The sequence below is a fragment of the Lampris incognitus genome, chromosome 21 (genome assembly GCF_029633865.1).
Source record: "Lampris incognitus isolate fLamInc1 chromosome 21, fLamInc1.hap2, whole genome shotgun sequence".
Taxonomy (NCBI): domain Eukaryota; kingdom Metazoa; phylum Chordata; class Actinopteri; order Lampriformes; family Lampridae; genus Lampris; species Lampris incognitus.
Genome location: NC_079231.1, coordinates 9,902,239 through 9,929,288, shown reverse-complemented (window position 1 = coordinate 9,929,288; position 27,050 = coordinate 9,902,239). Strand labels below are relative to the sequence as shown.

General features: G+C 48.7%; 1 protein-coding gene across 1 annotated transcript in view; it reads left to right on the top strand.

Moving 5' to 3' along the window:
* agap1 (ArfGAP with GTPase domain, ankyrin repeat and PH domain 1) overlaps positions 1-27,050 on the top strand; it is a 186,660-nt gene that overhangs the window by 121,310 nt on the left and 38,300 nt on the right. The window contains exons 8-10 of the mRNA XM_056301584.1: positions 5,063-5,231; positions 7,224-7,382; positions 14,450-14,611. Coding sequence (XP_056157559.1) covers positions 5,063-5,231; positions 7,224-7,382; positions 14,450-14,611 — 490 coding nt within the window. The remainder of the gene's footprint in view (positions 1-5,062; positions 5,232-7,223; positions 7,383-14,449; positions 14,612-27,050) is intronic.

Here is a 27,050-nt window from a genome sequence, read left to right as displayed (position 1 = left end):
CCACACAAACCCTGACACACATGCTCTTTGACAGAGATAAAAATCACACTGTGTCCTGAGTGAATGTGACGTGAGCGAGCAGCCCGATTGCTGTATTTTCTATTGGAATGTCCTAACTGCCCGCGAAAACGCAGCGCAGCACAACGCGGCATGCCACTTTGAGCTGAACTTTGATCATACACCCTATTTTTATTAACCTCCTGTCGCTTATGTTGAAAAGTGCTGTGTCATGGACAAGGAACGTCTCCAGTCTGATCTCGAGCGCACAGCTGATCAATACGTGGTTTGTTGACATGACGGTTTCAGTGTGGACAATGAGCATCCAGTGTGACACGATAGCCCGACGCTCGCTTGCTGTTTGGACACGGTGGAAGCTGTTTGGACAAGGTGGAATCTGTCCAACTTGTCTGATGATGATGCTTGCTTCGGGGGGGTAGGCGGCTACCACTGACGCGTCATGTGGCTGTGGAGGCCAATGCATGAACCACACACTTGTCTACAGGTGGGGCAAAGGAGCCCAGATGTTGGAGTAGTACTGGCAGCCCGCTGGTGTCGTTTCGCACATGTTTTGGTCCTCTTCTGTTGGTTGGTGTTATGTATTTGTCATGTAATGTATGTAATGTATTTGTCTATCACCCCAGTGGCATGCAGATAGTATGCCCTATCCAGTGAAGATGTTTTTTAGCCGCTGCTGCTTCCATGCAGGTGGAGTTGGTCATAGAAAGAATCTTAGTATGGGGATTCGATTTTCCCAGGACAGGCTGAGGATCTTCTGAAGCATCGGATGTGAAAAGCCTCCAAATTGGTGACATGCCGTCTGTATGGGGTCCATGTTTCTGCCCCATAGAGCAGAGTGGAGACACATACCAAATTATATACGGGAATGTAGGTAATGACCCTCAAGTTTTTGTTTTCAGAAACCCTTTTGCGCAGGTGCCCAAAGGCTGACGAGGCTTTGTTGATGCAGCTGTTAATTTCAGTATCAAAGGAGCAATCTGAGCAAAGAGTGGAGCCAAGATAGGTGAACTGGTCCTCTACTTTGAGTGAAGCACCGTTGATTTTGAAGCCAGGGGGTGAAGGAGGTTGGGTAGTGAGTTGTGCCATGACTTCAGTTTTTTGATGGTTGACCTGAAGACCAAAGGACAGGTATAGGCCAGAAATTGTGTTTAGGGCATGCTGCATGGACTCTGGGCAATGTGCCAAGACAGTGCAGTCATCTGCATGTTGAAGCTCATAGATTTTACAGGTTTATATCTCAGTGTCCCAGGGTATGGTTGATGAGCTGGGTGATGGCTGACAGGAGGAGACTGAACAAGACTGGTGCCAAGAGACAGCCTTGCTTCATCCCAGCATTGACCTTGAAGACTCTGGCTTGCATCTCATCATGCAGTTGCTGTAGTACAGAGCGAAATTTGGATGAATTTTAGAGAGCTGTTTCCAAAGCATCTCACTGTTCATGGTATCAAAAGGCTTTGATGAGGTCGATGAAGGCTATGTACAGGTCTTTGTTCTGCTCTCTGCTCTTCTCTAGTAGCTGCCGTAAGACAAAGATCATGTCGGTAGTGGATCTGGACTTTTGGAAATCCAATTGTGTCTCTGGCAGAGCACTTTCCGTAATGTGCTCGACCAGTCTGTTGAGCATGATTTTTGCCAGCACTTTCCCTGCATAGGAGAGGAGAGAGATTCCGTGGCTGTTCCCACAAACTGCTGTCACCCTTCACTTTGTAAATGACCACAACGCTGGCATCCTCCCAGTCCTGCAGTAGGATCTGGGATATACAGATGTTTATGATCAGGAGGTCTAAACGATGTGTGATGAGGTACCCCCCCATGTTGAAAGACCTATTCTGGGATGGCATCAGGTGTTCTTCAAGCCCCTAATGGCTTGGTGGGTTTCAAAGAACTGTGGCTGAGTGTCGATATGTGGGATTGGTGGAAGATCTGGAAATTTATTGAGGATATGAAAATCAACGGGGTTTGTGTGGTTGAGGAGGGTTTCAGAGTGATCCACCCGATGGTCAAGGATCTCATGACAGTTCTTGGGAAGAGTGTCCCCATCTGCTGATCGGACAGGGGCATTAGTGTTCTTCCAGGGGCCATATTAGCTTTAATGGCATCATAGCAGCCCTGGGTGTTATTGAAGTCTGCAAGTTTTAGGATTTCTTGTGCCTTCTGCACCCACCAGGTGTCTTCCATGATCCGTAGAGCACGCTGGGTCGCAACTTTTGCTTCAGCAAAGGTGGCTGTCAGGATGGAGTATCCAGGGTTGGACAGGAAAGCTTTATAGGCTTCATGTTTTTTGTTTTTTTTTGCAGGAGTGATTGTATTTCGGTAGAGTCATTATCAAACCAGTCCTGGTGACATTTCTTTGACAGACCAAGTGCTTCCAATGCTGCCCCGTTGATAGCTGTGTGCAGAGCTGAGCAGTCAGTAGAGTCCTCCAGAACTTGATCAAGGTTTCTTGCAAGGAGCCATCAGAGGTTGCCTGTATTCAGTGCTGTGCAGTCTAGTTTTCTGTTTGGGGCTGTCCTTGGCCAATGGGGTTGAATATTTGTGAGGCGTCTGGATCTGACCATAAGATGATCTGTCCAACACTTAGCCTGGTGCATGACTTAAGCCGTAAGAACATCCTGTCTGTCCTTTTGACAGACAATGATGTAATCCAGCAGGTGCAAGTGTTTTGAGCGGAGGTGTTACCGGACAATGATGTAATCCAGGAGGTGCCAGTGTTTTGAGCGGGGGTGTTGCCAAGTGGTTTTGAGCCTGTTCTTCATTTGGAAGATGGTATTGGGAATGACCAGGTGATGTTCTGCACAGAGGGAGAGAAGCCGAAGCCCATTGCTGTCCATTTTTCCCATTCCATGCTGGCCAAGGACTTTACTCCAGATGAAATGCTCTGTGCCCACTCTAGCACTGAAGTCTCCCGTGGGTATGAGTTTGCCTGTAGCCGAGGTTTTCTGGATGATGGATTCAAGACCTCTGTAAAAGTCCTCTTTATACAAGCTCACGTGTATGATCGCATGTACCACACAGCCTTTCACACATGCTATTTGATAGAGATAAACACACACACACACACATCCTGTTTTTACACAGCCCCCCTCTCTCTCACAAACACACACACTCCCTCACCACATGCTGTGGGTCTGTTTGGTCCACATATCCTTCTTGGCCATGTCTGCGCCACAAGGATGATTGGACGGATGATGAAAGCTCCCCCATGCAAATGGAGACTCAATTACCTCAGTCAATCTGTTGATGGGAGGTGAGGGGGGCTGCGGATCATAGGGCCCCCCCAGTGGGCCCCCGGCTCGAGGGCTCTCCAGTGGCTTGTTAAGGCACTTGGCTTTGGATTGGCCTTTTATCAGCCCTGCTGCCGGAGAAAGGCAGCTTCCCTGGGCCCAGCCCCACAACCTGCTGGTAAAGAGAGAGAGAGAATGTGTGTGTGTGTGCATGTGTGTGTTAAAGAAACCGTGTCTATATGTGTGTATTAAAGAGTCAGCGTATGTGTTGGTGTCAATCAAATTGTGTGTTTCTGTGTGTGTGTCAGTGTTTAATTTTTTAAAAACGGGTTTTTGCATGGGATGCAAAGAGAATCATCCATACACACACACACACACACACCAGTCCTTTTAAGCTTTAGACCGGTGGGTTGCATGAGCTTTGTTTCCCAGCTCCCTCTCATCTTGAAGAGGAAGCTGACCTCCCACTAAGCCCCGCCCCCTTTCAGGTCAATGCTTACACACTCCAAGTCAGAGGGAACGGGGTGGATTTCTAACAAGGCCTGCTCTCATATCGTTAACACCCCTACTCTTCTTTCAAACACACTACAACCCCCACCCCCCATCCCACCTCTCCACCCTGACCAGGGATAAATGTGTAATTAGGGGCAACCGAGCTCCTTCAGAGATGGATGAGAAGGGGGGGGGGCTGTGGTCTTTTGAAAGCAGTTAGCTGTTTGTGTGTGTGTGTGTGTGTGTGTGTGTGTGTGTGTGTGTGTGTGTTGGTGAACAGATTAAACCAGTCGCACACAGGGATTAGGGTTTTAAAGATTTCATTTGGCTCATGCTTTGTCCCCAGAGGGGCGTACAATGAGTAAACCATCAAATCTTACAAGCATCATATACTTCGGAGGGTCAGAGCCACGACACCCGCACAAGAGAAAATGACCTCTGATCATGATGACAGCTGCGTTGCTCAACACAAGCGCCACTCTGTTTTCCCATGTATGTATGTATGTATAGTATGTGTTTGTAGAACTGTATACATTTGTACAAATGTTGATGGAAGGAACGTGCAGCCTTACCATTTCTCCTTTTATTCTAGCAAGGAATAGAATAGACAGAAGGACAGACACAAACTATGCTGTTACTGAGTTTGTTGTTGTTGTTGTTTTTGTTTCCAGACTTTAGGTTCAGTGCTGTATTTATTGCTCAACTGACATTTCATTACGCCTACCCAACAGACTATTAATAGATAACTGAGGCAGGTGGCGTTGCTGCTGATGAGAACTAGGGGTATAACAAAATATCCCCCTTGGTATTGCAATACTATATTTCGCAATATTTTATTTATTAATAACTGCACTGATTTTAAAGAGGACAGAGGTGCGTCAGCGTCTCTACTTCACTGTGTATTTTTAATCTCTGACCACTAGGTGGCAGGTGCAGTATGGTATCAGGGCTGAACCACACCATCAGCAGGCGTTGACTGTAACACACTAGCTATGAGTTGTTTGCCTTGACGTTTTCCAAAATTTGGCCCAAATAATTAAGTATATATGCAATGTATATAAGTTGTGATACCAACTGTATCGCCACATTTTTGCCAATCACATCCATAATGCGATCATAGTTGACTTAAGTGTAGACTCAACTTTTTTCTGCCAGCGAGTGTTCCCAGGGAGACTTAACTTCCTCTTCCACTATCCTGATCTACTTGGCCCTTTCTTTGTGTACATACGTGTTTTACTGCTGACTTCTTCATGCTCATGAGCTCCTCCAGTTTACAGAGCTGTGTTACTGACGTACTGTCTCTCCTCTTTCCTCTGTCTGCCGTCCAGGATTACATGCAGAATGTCCACGGCAAAGAGATTGACCTGCTGAGGACCACCGTCAAAGTGCCAGGGAAGAGGCCGCCCAGGGCTGTGTCCACCTGCGCGGCCGTGCCCAGCCCCAAAACCAACGGCCTGGCCAAGGACATGAGCAGCCTGCAGCTGGGACAGACGGCAGGTAAAGGAAAACTCGTCTTATTAACCGGCAAGGAAAAACATCCGCACGCTGAATTACAAGCAGTCATAAAGCATCGCCGTCGCAGCTTTTTCACCCACAAAGCTGTTGTCAGGCAATCACCCACATACAGAAAATAGTGGGTCTGTGCTGTGTGGTTACACAGGATGATGACGTGATCACTTTAACCCATTCATTTGAGTTTAATGGTGTCCAGGCTGCATGCATGAAACGATATTCCTGCAAGCGCCAAATTAATTGTGCAGGCATGTTTCCTTTTTGCATGTGACTTGATCCTGCACCCGGACAGTCCAACACTGACTGCTGTATTTATTTATTTATTTTTTGTGAAACACGAGGCAGTAGTATAGTATGAAAGTGAATGAGCCTCAAACATCCAGAGATAATTTTGAATGTTAAATTACATAAATTAAAACCAAGGAGGCGAAAAAACAGACGCACACAGGGTTCACACTTACAAACACAGTAAAAAAAACACAAGCACAAAGTCAATCGTATACATAGTAGACAAACAAGCACTTAAAATATGCACAATACACGCACATTTACAAAACACACACTTTCATGCAGAGTACAACAGCACACACACACACACGCAGAATACAACAGTACAGAAAAATACACACACATACACTCAGACAGCTAGTATGCATGTACAGCAGGCACAGTACACACACAGAGTTCACACAATAGATAGGACTCACACACACACACACACACACACACACACACGGTTCACATAGATCCAGGAGGCCCAAGCTAATAGCATGAATATTCAGTAAGTCATAGCCCATGTACTAATTATTGTCATGAATATTAATGCAATCAGTCCCAACTCCACTCAGCCAGCTCCAAGAAATGAACTGCAGAGAGAGAGGGGGGGGGGGAGAGGGGAGGGAGAGAGAGAAAGGAAGAGAGCAAGAGGGGGGGGGGGGAGTGATTCACTCCACTGTTAAGAAGACTCAGTGACTCAAGGGTTTGATTTAAGCAGCTGGCTTGTAAGGGAGTCCTTTTATGGTTCCTGTGTGTGATCCTGTGTGTTCCTGTCTGTTCCTGTCTGTGTTCCTGTGTGTGTCCCTGTGTGTGTGAGAGAAACCGCTAGACCGGCTCACTGTGTTTGTGTGTGTGTGTGTGTGTGTGGGCGGGGGGGGGGTGCATGAATTATAAAGAGCGCAATAAAATGCAAAGACTTGCACTCTGTTTAGACTCTGCTGGCTTGCTTTGTATCGTGTGTGTGTGTGTTTGTGTGTGTGTGTGTGTGTGTGTGTGTGAGTGTGTGAGACAGAGTGTTTCTCTGTGCATTGTGTCTGTGTGCACACTCATCCATTTTGTGTAGACATGAGTCTTATTGCTCTAGCTAATTAGTGTGATTGTTTTTGCTCACAGTCCTTGCACCTTACTCGTAGGTGTGTGCAAGCATAAACCTTGTGCATACAAGTATGTATGCGTGCGCGCGCGCGCACACACACACACACACACACACACACATATACATGCACGTACGCAGTCATTTTAGTCTAGTCCTACTGCAGCAACACAGCAGTGCAGAATCTAAATATATGTTGTCCCAGTTCTGCCCCCTATACGTCGTCATATCGGTCTGATACAGCCTCACAATTCACTCTAACTATTTTCAAAAATTATAAAAATGTTTATCACACAAAACGTGACTCTGCCAGGTATCTGTTAGAGACTCTATCTTTAACATAGCTTGCTCTTCAGCAGATTCTGTCATGGCAGAGTCTGTTGTGACTTTCACCGTTAAACCTGTGCTGTGGATGGCCCCATCCACAGCACAGAAAGGGAAAAAACAAACAAACAAAACCTGTGGTGAGGTCAACCCAGTGCACAGTAAGCCTCAGTTGTCCCATTCCACGTTAAGTTGAGGATTTCTCCTTAGTTTCTCTCCCTCTCTCTCTCTCTCTCTCTCTCTCTCTCTCTCTCTCTCTCTCTCTCTCTCTCTCTCCCTCTCAGTGACCAGCAGTTCCTCGGCGTCTCAGATGGCCAGCGGGATCAGCCTGGTGTCCTTTAACAGCCGCGGGCTGGACGGCATGCACCAGCGCTCCTACTCTGTCTCCAGCGCCGACCAGTGGACAGATGCCACCGTCATCGCCAACTCGGGAGTCAGCACAGGTAAACCCCGCCCGCCTGACCCAATCAGATCTCTCGGGGGTGTGGATCAGGGTTTCGCCAAAAAGCACTCTAAGACCAAGTCTGTCCCTGTTTTAAGAGATAAGCTTTTGGAAACTGCGGCCCAGAGGTATTCCCTGAGATAGACGTCTGGAATATTTACCAGTGGTTGCCTTTAAAAATGCACTGTGGATAGAAATGAAGTTGTTGTACTGTTATGAGTGTCTACACCCCATCAGATTCATGTTTATATGGATGCAGGGAAGGTTTGCAGGAACACTAGTGCATGTGTAGTAGTTTGCTGATGATGTTCGGTGTTATAGATTAAACTGAACATCTGATTTTCATGATCTGAAGCGCTTCATACCTGCTGCAGAGCAGCTTTGATAGAGTCTCTCAGCCATCCCTCTGCGGAGCACTCTTGCCTCTCTTAGATCAAGCGTACATGCAGAACTCCACAGTAGGGATCCTGCTGTGGCTCAGAAGGCCTCAGAGTGGAGCTCCGCAGGGGGGCCCATCATCCGTCTCCCATTGATCCACCTGCCAGAGCCCTAATGCCTCTTTAACTGTTGTCAAGCTAATGGGCACTGGGAAGCCAGGATAACCACCATTGCTACTAACAGCAGTGAGAGGTGTGTGTGTGTGTGTGTGTGTGTGTGTGTGCGCGCGCGCACGTGCATATATGCATGTTTCCTAGTATGAACTTATGTCATATTTTTAGTGTCACCCACAAATTCCTTCCAGGCATGTGTGCGCGCACGCGCACACACACACACACACACACACAACACTTAGATAGTTAGACTGACAGCTGTCAGATCCCGTGTCTGTTGCCGTGACGATAAGCTTGACTGGCAGTCTGTCTTGTGTCCAGCCCTGCAGATCCACACATCTTTAAATGTTTACAGCTGTAAAATGCGTTAAATGGACTCCCAGGGGCCAAACACACACACACACACACACACACACACACACACACACACACACACACACACACACACACACACACACACACACACACACATGGTTGAGCAACCGGTTAACCCCCTCGCCTGCCAAATTAACCTAGTCAGTTCAGCCACAGTCAACCTCTCCTCGCTATGAGCTCTTCAGTGACACATGGTTTGGTGACAGTTTGTGTCCTCATGTGGACGGTGTGAGCAGCTACAACAGCATGTCTGTCTCATAAACATGTTAGTTTCCCTGTGTTTTCATCACCACACACACGTCCCCATCAGGACCTTTATGTGTTGATACAGTATGTATTATACATACATACTGCACACAACATACAGAGATACATACACAATGCACTAAGTGAGGCTTAGTCAGCTTTGTACTCGCAACTTCCTGTCACCTGTAGCAGGATTCACCGTTAACTTCCCCCGATCAAAAAGCAGGAAGGTTGTTAAAAAAAAGGTTAAAAAAAAAAACTTAAATGATTTCACTGTGAGCATGAAAAAGAGAAGAGGGGCAACAAAAGATGCACAGCTCCAGGGGAAAACAGACGTTTGCAGGAGTTGTGCGGTACCCTGTTTCGAGACCCGGTCTTGTCCAGACCGCGTCAGTGTGACTGACTCATTATACTGTTTGTAAAACAGCCGCGCGGCCTCACGCCCATCGTTGGCTAATGATCTCCATTTAACATCTTCAGTCACCCCGGAGAGCTTCTCCTTACTGTCTGCCCTCCTTTATGTCTCCATGAGCTTTGACACGAGGTCCTCATAAGGACACACACACACACACACACACACACACACACACACACACACACAGGAGATATATGTCCTAGTTACTGTAATTGGTAACAAGCTCCTCTGGCCCTCAAGCAACTAATGTGCTACTTACTGTTTGTTCTGTTTTCGCTCCCCCGGGTTGTGTGTGTGTTTGTGTGTGTGTGTTTGTGTGTGTGTGTGTGTTTGTATGTGTGTGTGTGTGTGTGTGTGTGAGATCAAGAATAGTTTCAATGTTTTTTTTCTTTTAAGACGAGTCACTCCTAACAGCAATTCAGTTAGTTTTCTGACAATGCTCTCTCTCTCCTGTCTCTCCTTCTGTCTCTCTCTCTCTCTCTCTCTCTCTCCCTCTCTTGCTCTCTCTCTCGCTCTCTGTCTCTGTGTGTGTATATCTCTCTCTCTCTCTCTTTCTCTCTCGCCCTCTCTCTGTCGCTCTCACTGTCTCTCTCATTCTGTCTCTCATTCTGTCTCTCTTTCTCCCTCTCTCATTCTCACCCTCTTGTTCTCTCGTTCTCTCTCTCTTGATCTCTCTGTCCCTTGTGTTCTGTCTCTCGCTCTTGTTCTCTTGTTCGCTCTCTCTCTCTCTCTCATTCTCTGTCGGTCTCTCTCATTCTCTGTCGGTCTCTCTCATTCTCTGTCGGTCTCTCTCATTGTCTGTCGTGCGCGCTCTCTCTCATTCTCTCTCACTCTCTCGCTCTCTTTGTCTATCGTTCTGTCTCTTTCAATTTGATACCATTAATTTGTCCCTGAGGAACTGGAGGTTGCCAAGCGTGTACAGGAAGCAGGAAGCTCGGTGTGGCTTTGTCTTGTAATAAAAATCCTCTGATCTGATCAGAAAAACCTCGGGTTTGACCGACAAGCTCTCCACGGCCGCACTGTCCGCCATCTTGTCATCCAGGGATCCGAGCAACCTGTTCTCTCTCTCTCTCTCTCTCTCTCTCTCTCTCTCTCTCTCTCTCTCTCTCTCTCTCTCTCTCTCTCTCTCTCTCTCTCTCTGACACATAAACACCCCCCCTCATTTGCCCCTGCAATAAGTTGCCTTTTCCACCTTAATTATCAGAAGAATGAGAGCAGTGTGGCTAATGACGGCATCCCTTTAATGGGGGGTATTTGTTTTTAAGCGCCCTGGGGCCATGAGGATTCAAGGGGTGGGGGGCAGCAGGCTGTGGGACTGATGGCTCAGCTGTCCCCTGGGCCTCCACCCCTACTGACTAACCCTCCTATTACCAGTCTCTCTCGCTAGCGAGATAACAACACAAATAGAGATAGCCAGCTAACTATCTCTATTTGTGTTTTTCCACCTGAGGGACCATTCCGTCTGTGTAGAACTACTTCATCCTTAACCAGGTCTTTTTAAACCAAGCGTTTAAGACTCTGTCGGGACTCTGCTCTCGATGCTGATGCTGCTTGATGCTGATGCTGGTCACGTGGCTCGGATCCTGGCCTGTTCCGGTGGCATCTGGACACTGCTTGTCATCCTCCTCATCAAATTCTTCATATATCTCATAATTCTGTTATCCTCTTTCAGTGCTGTATTGTGTAAATTGTGTAAACACAACATCCATTGCACGTTGTCCATCTTGGGAGAGAGATCCCTCCTCTGGTGCTCTCGCTGAGGTTTCTTCCTATTTTTTCTCCCTGTTAAAGGTTTTTTTTAGGGAGTTGTGCCTAATCTGATGTGAGGGTCTAAGGACAGGGTGTTGTGTTGCTGTAAAGCCTCTTGGGGCTAATTTGTAATTTGTGATATTGGGCTATACAACTAGAATTGACTTGACTTGGCGACCTTTTATCAAATACCGTAAATATACATTTTGTTGTGACTTCATCTCAGTAGTTTTGCCTATTTTTATAGGCTGGGCTGTTGTACTGAGGTCCAGAGTTACAGACTGGTCTTCCTATTCACAACTCATATCAAGTGCAGTCAGTTCCACGTGTGTTCATGAAATCAAAATATAGTTATGATGAAGAACTGTGTGTAAATTGGTGATCCTACTTGTGTGTGTGTGTGTGTGTGTGTGCGTGTGCGTGCGCATGCGTGCGTGTGTGTGTGTGTGCGCGTGTGTGCGCCCCCCAACAGGAAGAAACTCATTTGGGCCGTGTGTGCATGTTGGGTCTGTGAAGGGTTCCATTGTTTTGGGTCTGGGGGTTGTACAGATGGGGGGGGGGGGGCGTGTCGGTTGGAGCAGGTGTGTTTGATTTGGTCGCTCTCTGGAGTTGTTGTGCCTCGGGTGCCGTCTCATCCTCTCATCCCCCTCGGAAACCTGCCAGGAAGTCCGATTCCTCCACTTCCTGTTTTCACCTATAGGCAGGCGCCCTGCTCTTAGATGCAGACCATATCTCCTGCTATGCTCTCAGAAACTCAGCCTGAACATCACTCACTCTGTGTTCTTACCAACTGTTATCCATCAAGGCAGGTTATTCTGGCATGTGTGCAGTCTTTCCAGCACCGCGCTGCTTCACATTCATAAGACATGTAGACTAGGAAGACTCACACACTTCTGTTACAGGTCACAGAAAATATCTACATTCAACTTGTACTTGATTAAATGCAATCAAATAATATATTTTCCCACGTTTGTTTTTTAAATGTATGTTTTTGTTCATCCAGTAGCACAGCTATGCATGCACACATTCTAGTCTCACCTCCATCCATCATCCTGTTGCTGCAACAGCAACCTCAGTACCCACCATTAATGAGCTTACCAGTGCAGCCAGGATGTTGGTGATGACCGCTGAGTAACTCTGAAGCTGGTTAGGGGTTGTGTGCCTTGCTCAATGGCACATCGATTGTCGTAAGGCCATGTCTACCTTTACATAGCTGTCTGTCTCTAGTGTCAGCTGTTAGAAAATGTCCTTAAAATGGCGACATGCATAAAATAAAGTGGTAGGTTTGCTAGCATCTACCCTACAAGTATGCATCCAACCTCTGTCTCTCTCCAGTTTCTACTGTATGTAGGAGGGATGGTTTTGACCAGCTGCTGTTAGTGTATATTATCACTATTCACCTGGTCATATTTCCCTATGGGCGGCACAATGACACAGTTGTTAGCATGGTCACCTCACAGCAAGGAAGTCCTGGGTTTGAGCCCTGGGGTAGTCCAACCTTGGGGGTCGTCCTCTATGTGGAGTTTGCATGTTCTCCCCGTGTCTGTGTGGGTTTCCTCCGGGTGCTCCAGTTTCCTCCCACAGTCCAAAGACATGTAGGTCAGGTGAATTGGCCGCACTAAATTGTCCCTAGGTGTGTGTGTGTGTGTGCACGCACGCACGTGCGCAGCCCTGTGATGGCCTGGTGGCCTGTCCAGGGTGTGTCCCTGCCTGCCACCCAATGACTGCTGGGATAGGCTGCAGCATCCCATGACCCTGAGGAGTATAAGTGGGTTGGATAATGGATGGATGGATTGTTCACGTGGTAGACCTAGTGGTGCACTCCTTGTGTTTTCTTGATATTTAATACATACACCCTTTTTGCTAGAGACCTGCTGCTCTGTTCGTATCCATTAAAACCCAAGTTGAGTGAGTTTGACTGAAAAAAGAGACGTAGAGTTGAAATCAGTGACCAAGCCGCCAAATGGCTGACAGCAAGTGAATGAGATGGCTAATTTGGTAGAATAAAAGGGGAAACGGTAAGGTTGCACATTCCTCCCATCAAGCTTCAGCTGTCCAGACGATGTCAGAGATGTTTTGTCTTCACGTCGTGAGGACGCTGGATGTTTTTGTAGTGAGGGGAGTGGTCATCCTAGACCATCTGAAAGAGAGCGAGATGGCAGTCTTGAAGGAAGAGAGAAAGGGAATTCATGGTGGGGGGGGGGGGGGGGGTAAGCAAGGCTTACAGATGGGAGGACCGTTAATCCGCGGTGGTTAATTGTGCGCTCGGGGATGGCATGTTGTCAGCAGAGATAAGTTGTCACATTTTCCACTTGAGCTGAGACTAAACGGTTGTAAAATAAGTTATGACTGTCCTTGGGGCTGTCTGGTGTTTGGGAATGGGGCGGCCGAGGAGCGTGCATGTGTGTTCATGCATGCGTGTGTGTGTGTGTGTGTGTGTGGTTGTTAGGTAGAGACCTCCGTGCCAATAACCACCCCTCTCCATCTGAACACAAACACACAAACAATCTCTCTCTCTTTCTCAGACTTCTGCCTTATTTCTTTCTCTCCTCGTCTCTCTCTCTCTCTCGCTCGCTCGCTCACACACCCCTTTCCCATGGCCGTGTCAGTGTAGCCGCTCGGCAGTGATATTGATGGGCGCTGAATGTTATTTTATTCTGCCGCTAGTCACAGCTGTCAGCAGCCGGCGTGAAAAGTGGTGAGCAGAGAAGCCGGGCTCTCTCTCTCTCTCTCTCTCTCTCCCCCTCCAATGTCCTCCTCACTCAGCCCCAGACCCAATCTGCTCCACTAGCCCCAACCTCCCAATCCTTCATCCCATCCCCAAATCCAACCAAATACCACATCCTCATACTTCATCACAACCCCAACCGAATACCACGTCTCAATCCTTCATCCCAGCCCCAACTCCAACCAAATACATCACAGTACAGCTCCAACCAAAGCTCCACTCCCAAACCTCTTTCTGCCCCAGAGGCCAAGGGCATTGTTCTGAAGGCCACAGTCCATTTAAGTGGGAAAAATCTAAGAAATAGAAAGTTCCAGCATGCGAGAGCCTAATGAGTCTCTAAATGAGTCGCTAAGTGTCCGGCCAGCTGTCTGGTTAAGTTTCTTGAACGTAAGCATTGTTAACACACGCTAGACTTAAAAATACATGAACATCACGGGGATCGCCAGATCAAATCCCAGTGTTACCTCCAGCTTGGTCAGGCACAATTGGCCGTGTCTGCGGGTGGGAAGCTGTATGTGGGTATGTGTCCTGGTCGCTGCACTAGCGCCCCCTGTGGTCGGTCGGGGTGCCTGTTCGGGGGGGGGGCTAGGGGGAATAGTGTGATCCTCCCATGTGCTATGTCCCCCTGGTGAAACTCCTTGCTGTCAGGTGAAAAGCGGCTGGTGACTCCACATGTGTTGGAGGAGGCATGTGGTAGTCTGCAGCCCTCCCCAGATTGGCAGAGGGGGTGGCGCAGAAGCGGTGGAGCAGTGACCGGGGCAGCTCGGAAGAGTGGGATAATTGGCCAAATACAACTGGAGAGAAAAAGAGGGAAAAACTCCCCAAAAATTTTTAAATAAATAAACTAGGCTCGACTTGCGGTTTTAAATCTAAAAATGGATATATTTTACTGCCTCCGGGTCATCCCAGCAGAGTGGTGAACACATGTACTTCACTAGCAATGAACAAGCTAGCCTGCTGCGTTTGTTAGTAACGTTTTATTCAAACTGTCCTCCTCCCTTCAGACACAGGCCTGGGCGACTCAGTGTGCTCCAGCCCAAGTATCTCCAGCACCACCAGCCCCAAGATAGAGCCCCCGCCTTCGCCGCATGCCAACCGCAAGAAGCACCGGCGGAAGAAGAGCACCAGCAACTTCAAAGCCGACGGCCTCTCTGGTACTGCTGAAGGTAACGCCATCTCCCCTCCCCCTCGCCTCAGTTTCCCCGCCCCGGTCCGCCCGCAAAACTCTCCCCCCCACCGCTAAGGCTAGCTCACGGCAGTTCACTGGATGACTGCTGTGTGATGAAAGAAAACTAGAATTCGGTGGAAATGAAGAAATGCAGTCACTAATTTGTGTAGATAAGGTTCAGTAGGTGTGGTCACCATGACTCTAGACTTCACTGCTGGTCAAACCAGAAGAGGTCCTTTGTTACTGTAACGCTGTGAATGATGGAGTGAATAAAGCAATTGGGGGGAAAAAATTGTGAAGACACTCCACCTCAAAGAACCGGGTTGGGAAACGCAGTCACTTATTTGTCCTCCGTGACCCCTAACCTCAGCATTCTGAGGTGAGGGGTCACTCCATTCTCTCATTCTGTCATCCCTTCATTCTGTTTGGTTCTTGTCTGTCTGCCTGTGTGGAATATGTTTATCTGCATGGCGAGGTGCAGTTTGTCGGGGAATGAGCTCGTATCCAACGATGCCGTTGAGTGGCCGTTCATCCAACCCGTCCTCCAGAAACCTGATCTGCTTTTGTAAGGGAGTCCCCAGTAGAAACAAAAGGCCTTAAAAGGTCTCATGAAATAAAAAATACATTTGTTCCCCCCCACTCCTCAATTGTATCTGTCCAATTATCCCACTCTTATGAGCCGTCCCGGTCGCTGCTCCACCCCCTCTGCTGATCCGGGGAGGGCTGCAGACTACCACATGCCTCCTCCCATACATGTGGAGTCACCAGCCGCTTCTTTTCACCTGACAGTGAGGAGAGTCACCAGGGGGGCGTAGCACGTGGGAGGATCACACTATTCCCCCCAGTTCCCCCGAATAGGCGCTCTGACCAACCAGAGGAGGCACTAGTGCGGCGACCAGGACACATACCCACATCCGGCTTCTCACCCGCAGACACGGCCAATTGTGTCTGTAGGGATACCTGACCAAGCCGGAGGTAACACAGGGATTCAAACCGGTGATCCCCGTGTTGGTAGACAACAGAATAGACCTCTACGCTACCCGGACGCCCCCACAAATACAAGAATTTTATTTGCATCACCCACAAATATGTCCAGTTAATGAATGAATGAACAGAGTGAGACTGAGAGAAGACGAGTGATCTTCTACCACCAAACTGAAACTAGCCAATAACATATCGATGTCCACGTGCCCAGCTCTGACTGGCTGTCAGTCAAATGAAACTACCCCCCCTTCCCCCCTCGGTAAATTCAGATATATGTCAAATCGCGTAAGTTTGTGGTGCTCTAAATGCCATTTCAGGAGCGCTTTAGTCCTGGCAGGGTTAGCACAATGCTGTGCCCATGAGCAGCTTGTGTTGTCCACCACTGACCGAGCTTTTTTCAAGTACTTATAAGCAGTCAGTTCAGCTGGATGTTGGATAAGAGTTCTGGATAGAAACCACAACCCCACTGCTGATGTGAAGTATCTATGAAATGAACAGTCCACATCGTAATCCACACACCCACACTGGAAACGAGTCATTTCACTGCACATGGTCTTGACTATAGATATTATTGTTATAGATATGATTATACGTAGATATTATTGTTATAGATAAGATTATATGTAGATATTATTGTTATAGATAAGATTATATGTAGATATTATTATTATTATAGATATGATTATATGTAGATATTATTGTTATAGATATGATTATGTGTAGATATTATTATTATTATAGATATGATTATATGTAGATATTATTATTATAGATATGATTATATGTAGATATTGTTATTATTATAGATATGATTATATGTAGATATTATTGTTATAGATATGAATGCTTTGGGCTTATTGAGAGGTTGTAACTGAATTACAGTCACGTCAGTCATCAAGTTTTTGGGGGGTTTTTTTTGGGATTTTTCCCCGTTTTTCTCCCCAATTGTATCCGGTCAATTACCCCGCTCTTCTGAGCCATCCTGGTCGCTGCTCCACCCCCTCAGCTGATCCGGGGAGGGCTTCAGACTACCACATGCCTCTTCCGATACATGTGGAGTCACCAGCCGCTTCTTTTCACCTGACAGTGAAGAGTTTCACCAGGGGAACGTAGCACATGGGAGGATAGCGCTATTGCCCCCCGCTGCCCTGACCGCCCAGAGGAGGCGCTAGTGCAGCGACCAGGACACACACCTACATCCGGCTTCCCACCCGCAGACACAGACAATTATGTCTGCAGGGACGCCTGACCAAGCCGAAGGTAACATGGGGATTCGAACCAGCAATGTCCATGTTGGTAGGCAACGGAATAGACCGCGGTGCTACCTGGATGCCCTTCATCAATATTTTCTTAAATCAAATTCCATATCTAGTCTTATTGGACATCATTCACACACTCCTACATGCACCTTCTCGGTCTTCGTTCTCGCTTTCTTCCCATTACTCTTTCATTCATTCTCTGTTTCTTCCCGTTACTCTTGCATTCTCTCTGTCTCCTAGGAAGAGATTTGTGAGTCTCGCACAGTATAGTTACCACTAGTTTCATACACAAGTTACTGCAAACGGTGGCTCATTCATTCTTTGTCTAGTTCACACACACACACACACACACACACACACACACACACACACACACACACACGGGGGAAGTTGCCGGGGGAAGGGGAGTGGAACAGATGTGATGGCGGCAGCAGATGTGTAATGTGAGTCTCTCCATCATGGCGGGATCAAGCAGCTGACAAGGCAAGTGGCTGTCCGGGTGACGGATAGACGTCGGCGTCACCACGTGTCTCTTCCCTCTCCTCTCCTCCGCTCCTCTCTCCTGTCGTCTAATCACTATTTCTCTCCTCCAGTCCTCTTTTCTTTCCTGTCCTCTGGTCGCTCTCCTCCACAAGCCTCTTCCTCTATGTCTGCTCTTCTCTCCTCCATCTGTTCAGGAGCTCAAACAACAGTTTGTTTTTGTTTTTTTTGTTTTTTTTTGTTTTTTCAAATGAAACATGAACTGGAAAATGAAATACATGGGAGCTTAAGGTGCCAGCTTTCTTTTTCCTCATTTCAGAACACGTTTCACTTCAGATCCGGTTGGTAGTTGGCATGGTTATGGCTGTCTGTGTGTGTTGGGAGTCAGTCGTTCATGTTCAACAATAAAAGAAAATAAACAGTCGGCGTTATCGTTATCATCCATCAGTTAAGACAGAGTAATTGCAGCCATGCCCTTTACCTCGGCTCCTTCTCCCTTGTAGGTGTAACGTTATGGATAAAGGGGAGGATGGATGCGCGTCCGGGTGGCGTGGTGGTCTATTCCATTGCCTACCAACACAGGGATCCTCGGTTCGAATCCCTGTGTTACCTCCAGATTGGTCCCTATGGAGACAGTTGGCCGTGTCTGTGGGTGGGAAGCCGGATGTGGGTATGTGTCCTGGTTGCTGCAGTAGCACCTCCTCTGGTTGATCGGGGGCGCCTGTTCGGGGGGGAGGGGTAACCGGTAGGAATAGCGTAATCCTCCCACATGCTATGTCCCCCTGGTGAAACTCCTCACTGTCAGGGGAAAAGAAGTGGCTGGTGACTCCACATGTATGGGAGGAGGCATGTGGTAGTCTGCAGCCCTCCCTGAATCAGCAGAGGGGGTGGAGCAGAGACCAGGAGGGCAACTCCAGAAGTAAAAAAAAAAGAGAGCGAGAGAGAGAAGATGGATTAAACCGTCTTTATTAATTCCAGTGAGGGAAATGTCGAGCGGCAAAATGGACTCAAGAGTTGAAGAATGGAAGTAAAACAAAACAACTGCTGTAAAATACATACATGGTGTACTGCAGTTTATGTGCTGTACAACACATAGTGTAGTCTGGTGTCTTTTAATGATGGTGTCCCGCGTGCTGGAGGTAAACAGACTGGACCGTGGTATTCAGCACAGTCAGTAACAACACCCTGCCGCTGAGCGTCCATGAGATATATATTTATATATATATATAACACTCATGTTTATTAGCTATTCCTGGTCAGTGATGTCCGGGGTGGCTGGGGGCTGAAGCGTATCCCAGCATGCATTGTGCAGAAGCAGAGAGAGACACCCTGGAGGGGACACTCTGTCCGTTGAAGGATAAATTCAAACCACAGAGATGTAATAAGGGATTCATAACAAAGTGAGCAGGTTTCGTGTGATGTAAAGAAATCAACGCAGTAGAGTAAGAACAAAAGCCAGAAGGAAATAGAGAATAGATGGGGAGTAGGTGCGCTCGCCCTCACACGTTGTCAGACGCTCCCTCCCTGTTCGTCGGGAGAAGAGGGGGCTGGCGGGGGGTCAGAGAGGGGGTTTAAGTGAAGTATTATAAATAATCCGCCGTATTGAAATCTTTTATCAGCTGTGTCAGTTTCATTATTCAATAAGCGATTAGTAACAGTCGCCCAATTTAGCCATTAAGCGCGGGGCGCGCTCGGTCGGTGGCCCGGCCGACGCCTGTCACGCCAAGGGGCCGGGTGAAGTATCTCTGTGTCAGAGCAGGCCATGTCGTAATTCATGAGGGGGAACCGCCTCCACCCCCCCCCTTCACCTCCACCGCCATACCACCACCAGGCTCCCCCAGGTAGGCCTTCACACACTATGGTCCAGCTCGCTTGCTCGCTCTCTCTCTCACTCTCTCTCTCGCTCTCTCTCTCTCTCTCTCTCTCTCTCTCTCTCTCTCTCTCTCTCTCTCTCTCTCTCTCTCTCTCTGTGTCTCTGTCTCTCTCTTTGTCATTCTTGCTTGGTTTCGTTTCCTGTCTCGTATTCTCTCTTTGTCACACTCTCTCACTTGGCGGATCGCTCCATGTGCCCTCGTTTACATGGAGTCTAATATTCCACTAATAATCTGCCTAATAGACAAATCTGATTAAAAATGCATCGTCTCACCACCTCCATCTGAATCGAACAGCTCTTTCCAGTGAAATTCCCTCCAGTTTTAGAGGGGTGGAATAAACCTTTAGCTTGGAGAGTATTAGCAGCTGATATCCACATCCGTGCTGAAAACCACTACTGTAGTGGATGTCCTCTTACTTACCAAGTTTGTGCGATTAGGGGATGTGATGTTAGCGACTTTGAATGGTAAGTGGTAAATGCATTTTTTTCTCTAGTCTACCGACCACTCAGAGTGCTTCGCAGCGTATGCGTCACATCCACCCATTCTCACACATGTATACACTGATGGCGGAGGCTGCTATGCAAGGCGCCAACCTGCTCATCAGGAGCAGTTAGGGGTTCAGCATGTAGCGAATTCCAGGGCAGCCAGGAAGCAAACCCAGGTCCCTCGCACCACGGGTGACCGCGCTAACCAGTCAACTAAAGGGTTCGACCCGTTAGTGAATTGGCTAGCGAGTCTAGTCATTCGTGATCGTTACATTACCCCTCCTTCCGGAAGCGCGCCCCCGCGCTTCAGCATACCAGCTCCCTCACGCCTCTGGGTGCACACGCTTCCGATGGCCTCACGGTGTCACCATCCCACTTCTGACACTAATGTAGCAAATTCAGGGGGCAGCCGGGAAGCGAACCCGGGTCGCCTGCACCGCAAGTGACTGCACTAACCAGTCAACTAAAGGTTCGACCCGTTAGCCAACCAGCTAGCGAGTCTACTCATTCATGCTCCTTACAAGCGTCTTGCCCAAGGACACTTCGACACGCTTCTTACTTTCTGTAAAAACCTTAGAAATATTAACAACCTTTGAAATAATACCAGAAGTGGTCTGTGGGTGTCACTGTAGGTGACGTACCCTTGTAGTCATTTGCATAGCAGAAAGAAATGCCATTACATTTTGCCGTTTTGCATGGAAGTAATTGATGACACTCCTTGACATGCAGGTGCACCTTACCTGACAACACGCTCACACATAAACTCACACACCAATACACACACATTTAAACAACTCCGTCAGGTCAACCCCCTCCAGCGTCTCTCTTCCAGCCTCAGTGATCACAGTTGACCAGATCCACCAGAGGCCCCTGGCATGCATAGCCTCGTTAGCTAACTGCTAGTTAGCCACCGCTCCTTTGACTGCTGGAGTAGCTAACCGCAACCCTGATAACAAGACCAGTTGGAAGAGAGAGAGAGAGAGAGAAAGTGGGTGTGTCTGTGAGCGAGATGAATGAAGATGCTGAGTCCCACATGAGAAAGATGGAAAATAACAAAGCACAAGAATCTCACCAACTGATTTATTGGTCACCAAATCACATTCCTCATGATAAGGTCAAAAGAGGGAGAGAGTGTGTATGTGTGATTGTTTGCATGTAAGTGCAGGTGTAACAGTCAGTCAGATCTCGACTGTGATTGGCTCAGATTATCTGGAGGGCGTCACACCTGAGGAATTCTCATCCTCACCCCCGATATTCAGCCCCTGCGATCATTAACCCACCCCGCAGATTCCCGCTTTCGACTATCTATTAACCTGCACCTGCAATACTGACTAGCTTATTGTATAGGCAAATTCCTTTTAAGTCCGAGCAGTCACCGTGATGGGCGTGCTCAGCGTGAGGGGTCAGTTCAGGTCAGCCGGGGTCGAGCAGATAGGAAACAAAGAAGGCTACTATGGTAGCGTTTTCCAGGTGGTCCACACATCACAGAGAACCAGTCAAGCAAGGCCATTAAAACAAACATACCTGGGACATCCTGGTGTCGCCATGTCGGCTCAGGCCGGATCACAGCATCTAGGGGTTTAATCGAGTCCCAGGACCCCTGCTGCATGTCACAAGTCTTCCTCTCTGGAGCATGTATGTCCCATCTGTCTTCACCTGTCCTCTAATAAAGGCATGAATTGCCTGAAAAAATTATATTAAAGCTCCGATCCCAAAGATTGCCGGTTTTGTTCAACTCATTGACGTCTATGGACAGAGATCAATTTGAAGTTGTCAGGGCTTCCACACCACCAGACGAAACATGGTTCCACACTGCTAGACAAAAAATGGTTCCACCGCCAGGCAAAACATGGTTCCACACCGCCAGGCGAAACATGGTTCCACACCACCAGATAAAACATGGTTCCACACCGCCAGATGAAACATGGTTCCACACTGCCAGGCGAAACTTGGTTCCACACCATCAAACGAAACATGGTTCCACACCGCTAGACAAAAAATGGTTCCACACCGCCAGACGAAACATGGTCCCACACCGCCAGATGAAACATGGTTCCACACCGCCAGGCAAAACATGGTTCCACACCGCTAGATGAAACATGGTTCCACCAGGCGAAACATGGTTCCACACCGCCAGATGAAACATGGTTCCACACCGCCAGATGAAACATGGTTCCACACCGCCAGACGAAACATGGTCCCACACCGCCAGACGAAACATGGTTCCACACCGCCAGGCGAAACATGGTTCCACACCGCTAGATGAAACATGGTTCCACACCGCCAGACGAAACATGGTCCCACACCGCCAGACGAAACATGGTTCCACACCGCCAGATGAAACATGGTTCCACACCGCCAGACGAAACATGGTCCCACACCGCCAGACGAAACATGGTTCCACACCGCCAGGCGAAACATGGTTCCACACCGCTAGATGAAACATGGTTCCGCCAGGCGAAACATGGTTTCACACCGCCAGGCGAAACATGGTTCCACACCGCTAGATGAAACATGGTTCCGCCAGGCGAAACATGGTTTCACACCGCCAGGCGAAACATGGTTCCACACCGCCAGATGAAACATGGTTCCACACCGCCAGATAAAACATGGTTCCACATCGCCAGGCGAAACATGGTTCCACACCGCCAGATGAAACATGGTTCCACACCGCCAGGCGAAACATGGTTCCACACCGCCAGATGAAACATGGTTCCACACTGCCAACCGAAACATGGTGCCACATCGCCAGATGAAACATGGTGCCACACCGCCAGAGGAAACATGGATCCACACCGCCAGATGAAACATGGTTCCACACCGCCAGATGAAACATGGTGCCACACCGCCAGATGAAACATGGTTCCACACCGCCAGATGAAACATGGTGCCACACCGCCAGATGAAACATGGTTTCACACCGCCAGATAAAACATGGTTCCACACCGCCAGATGAAACATGGTTCCACACCGCCAGATGAAACATGGTTCCACACCGCCAGACGAAACATGGTTCCACACTGCCAACCGAAACATGGTCCCACACCGCTAGATGAAACATGGTTCCACACTGCCAACCGAAACATGGTTCCACACCGCCAGATGAAACATGGTGCCACACCGCCAGATGAAACATGGTTTCACACCGCCAGATAAAACATGGTTCCACACCGCCAGATGAAACATGGTTCCACACCGCCAGATGAAACATGGTTCCACACCGCCAGACGAAACATGGTTCCACACTGCCAACTGAAACATGGTCCCACACCGCTAGATGAAACATGGTTCCACACTGCCAACCGAAACATGGTTCCACACCGCCAGATGAAACATGGTGCCACACCGCCAGATGAAACATGGTTCCACACCGCCAGGCGAAACATGGTTCCACACCGCCAGATGAAACATGGTTCCACACCGCCAGATGAAACATGGTTCCACACCGCCAGATGAAACATGGTTCCACACCGCCAGACGAAACATGGTTCCACACTGCCAACCGAAACATGGTCCCACACCGCCAGATGAAACATGGTGCCACACCGCCAGATGAAACATGGTCCCACACCGCCAGATGAAACATGGTTCCACACCGCCAGATGAAACATGGTTCCACACCGCCAGATGAAACATGGTTCCACACCGCCAGATGAAACATGGTTCCACACCGCCAGATGAAACATGGTTCCACACCGCCAGATGAAACATGGTTCCACACCGCCAGATGAAACATGGTTCCACACCGCCAGATGAAACATGGTGCCACACCGCCAGATGAAACATGGTCCCACACCGCCAGATGAAACATGGTTCCACACCGCCAGATGAAACATGGTTCCACACCGCCAGATGAAACATGGTTCCACACCGCCAGATGAAACATGGTTCCACACCGCCAGATGAAACATGGTGCCACACCGCCAGATGAAACATGGTTCCACACCGCCAGGCGAAACATGGTTCCACACCGCCAGATGAAACATGGTGCCACACCGCCAGATGAAACATGGTGCCACACCGCCAGATGAAACATGGTTTCACACCGCCAGATGAAACATGGTTCCACACCGCCAGATGAAACATGGTTCCACACCGCCAGGCGAAACATGGTTCCACACCGCCAGATGAAACATGGTGCCACACCGCCAGATGAAACATGGTTCCACACCGCCAGATGAAACATGGTTCCACACCGCCAGATGAAACATGGTTCCACACCGCCAGATGAAACATGGTTTCACACCGCCAAACAAAACATGGCTGAACTTGATTTTGACCTGGTAATGTTATTGCATCTGTTGGTAAAGATGTTATACAACCTTCTTCTGTCATGTCTTATTGTTTTTTGTTATTTTTTTAATTCTTCCTGCTTCTTTCCCCCCAATTGTACTTGGCCAATTACCTCACTCTTCCGAGCCGTCCTGGTCGCTGCTCCACCCCCTCTGCTGATCCGGGGAGGGCTCCAGACTACTACATGCCTCCTCCCATACATGTTGAGTCGCCAGCTTCTTCATTTCACTTGACAGTGAGGAGTTTCACCAAGGGGATGTAGCACATGGGAGGATCACACTATTCCCCCAGTTCCCCCTCCCCCCTGAACAGGCTCCCCGACCGACCAGAGGAGGTGCTAGTGCAGTGACCAGGACACATAGCCACATCCGACTTCCCATCCACAGACACGGCCAATTGTGTCTGTAGGGACACCCGACCAAGCTGGAGGTAACATGGGGATTCGAACTGGTGAGCCCCATTTTGGCAGGCAACGGAATAGACCGCCACGCTACCCGGACACCCCTACATACAAATAATCTGGCTGAGAAAGTCAAAAGAGAAGGAAAAGACAAGCGCTGAACTATGCATAAGATAAATGTGTGTGGCTATACACCATTTAATCACAGTTTATTTAAAATGGCTGAATCCACATAGAAGCATTCAGAAGGGTGACACCATGGCCGGGACACACAGGCTGAGACTGAAAGGTTCTTGCTGCAGAAACAACCAGAAATGTTCCACCTGACCGTCAGCAGTCGGCTGAGAGGCAAAGCGCTAATGTTAGCCTTGGGGACGGGAGGAGGTTGCAGCGCGGTTGACAGCACAGAGAGGATGGAAGGAGCGGTGTGAGGACGAAGCAGTGGTTGAACTGATCTCGGTGCATCTCTTTGAATGTAAGAGAGACCTTCTGTTGGGAGTTGGACGTTCTGGTGTCGGTCCACTCTGTTAAGCCAGCTCCTCTGTTTTCAAGTTGTGTTTCTGATGTCAGGTTCTCGGTAGGAATTTTAGAGGGTCCCCCCCCCCCTTTAGGTCCAAGTTTGAGGAATAATTTCAGAGTCGAGCTTTTAGGGTTGGGTGTCCGAATCCTTGAATCTAAAGATCTGAGACTATCATTGTTAGTCCTGCATGCAGCCGTCCTGGTGCACACTGGGCTTTCCTGTCACCATTGCGGCGGCCTGTCACGCAGGTTAAAACTATCGACTATTGAAATGTTTTGACATGTGCATATACAGGAGCAGCATGGTCCACCATGTTTAGCCCTCCCTAGTTTTTAGCATGATCTGTTTTGTTGCTTTAACTTCCTTTCTTTCAATCTTTTCCTTCCTCCTTTGCTGCTGATCTAAGCCCCTCCCAAACCTCGAGCAGACCCCGTCCACCCTCGCCAAAGCCTTCTCCACTCTGCTGCTGTTTTCTGACACTTGTCTCCTCCTTTCCCTTCTCTTCTCTTGTCCTCTCTCCTTTTTTCTCTCCCCTTTTCTCTTGTATTTTGTCCGTGTTTGTCTGGTTCCCTTGTTCTTCCTCTCCTCCTTCGCCTCATCTCTTCTATTTGTCTGTCTCTCGCCTCCTCTCTTCTTCCTGCCATCCGGGGATGCAGCCAAACGTAAAGCGTGGAAACTTAATCGCGTCGGTAGTCTGCGCAACATTTACACCAACAGTCTGCACAGCTCGGAAGGTAAACAGCTGCTGTTAGCAGGACCATGAGGGACAGATCGCAGGGGAGATGGACGACACCTCCCACCCACCACCCCACAAACCCACCCCCACCCCCCACCCCCCACCCTATCAGAGACTGCACCTGTACCCACTCACCCAGGCCTGCTCGATGACCTCAACTGTGCTGTGCTGTACCCGTACGGGCCTACTGCGGCCTTGGCCCGGTATCAGTGTGGTAGTAAACCAGTACTGGGCCTGCTGTGGTAGGATATGAGTCTCCCATGGTTCTCAGAAACAAATATGTTTGTGTGCTAAAGCAGACCATTTCTAAATCACTAATGGTCAATTGTACAACGCAGGGATCACTGGTTCGAATCCCTGTGTTACCTCTGACTTGGTCGGGCGGCCCTACAGACACAATTGGCCGTGTCTGTGGATGGGAAGCCGGCTGTGGGTGTGTGTCCTGGTCACTGCACTAGCACCTCCTCTGGTCGGTCAGGGTGCCTGTTCGGGGGGGAGGGGGAACTGGGGGGGAATAGCGTGATCCTCCCACGCACTACGTCCCCCTGGTGAAACTCCTCACTGTCAGGTGAAAAGAAGTGGCTGGTGACTCCACATGTATGGGAGGAGGCATGTGGTAGTCTGCAGCCCTCCTCGGATCAGCAGAGGGGGTGGAGCAGCGAACGGGACGACTCAGAAGAGCGGGGTAATTGGCTGGGTACAATTAAGGAGAAAAGGGGGGAAAGAAATCCCCCCTCCCCAAAAAAGAAAGGTATGTTCCCTGCATGGATGCAGCACGGTACTAGTAGGTCTGAAAAAAATTACATCTCCATCTCTGATCTGTCTTGCTTGATGTCATATTGTTCTGTCCAACCCTATATTCATCTACCCCACCCTCCTCACATGTGAGGATAGGACAAAATAAGCGCACCCACTTGGGGTAGCTGTACCTGGAAGCATGCCATGTGATGGTTGTATCAGACGTCAGGTCAGGTGTTTGTTTGGTGTTGTTGTCGTTGTGCCGTGGCGTCTCCTGTACAGAATACAAGAAGAAGACAGCTGTCCGTTTGCTGTGATGGCGAGCACATTTCACCACTCAAAAACCACTTTCGGTTGTTTCCTGCCATAAGTGACATTTTGCCAAAAGTCCCATCTACCTTGATCACTTCAACTGAGTCCAGCAAATGTTAAAATGAGCTCTGCTTCCATCTACCACTGCGTAGTACGCCACAAGAGCTAGCTAGCTGTTGGGGATGGTGGGAATCTGTTTTACGGATTTCCAAACATCTTCGCCCACGTCTTTGGCCTCGGCTGCGTCCGTATCAACAAACCAGCTTTATTGTGCGTTGCATAACTGCTGCTCTCCACCCTTCTCAGTGGCGTGTTGCAGCAACTGGAGGTAGTAGTGCATTTCTGAAGCACTGATC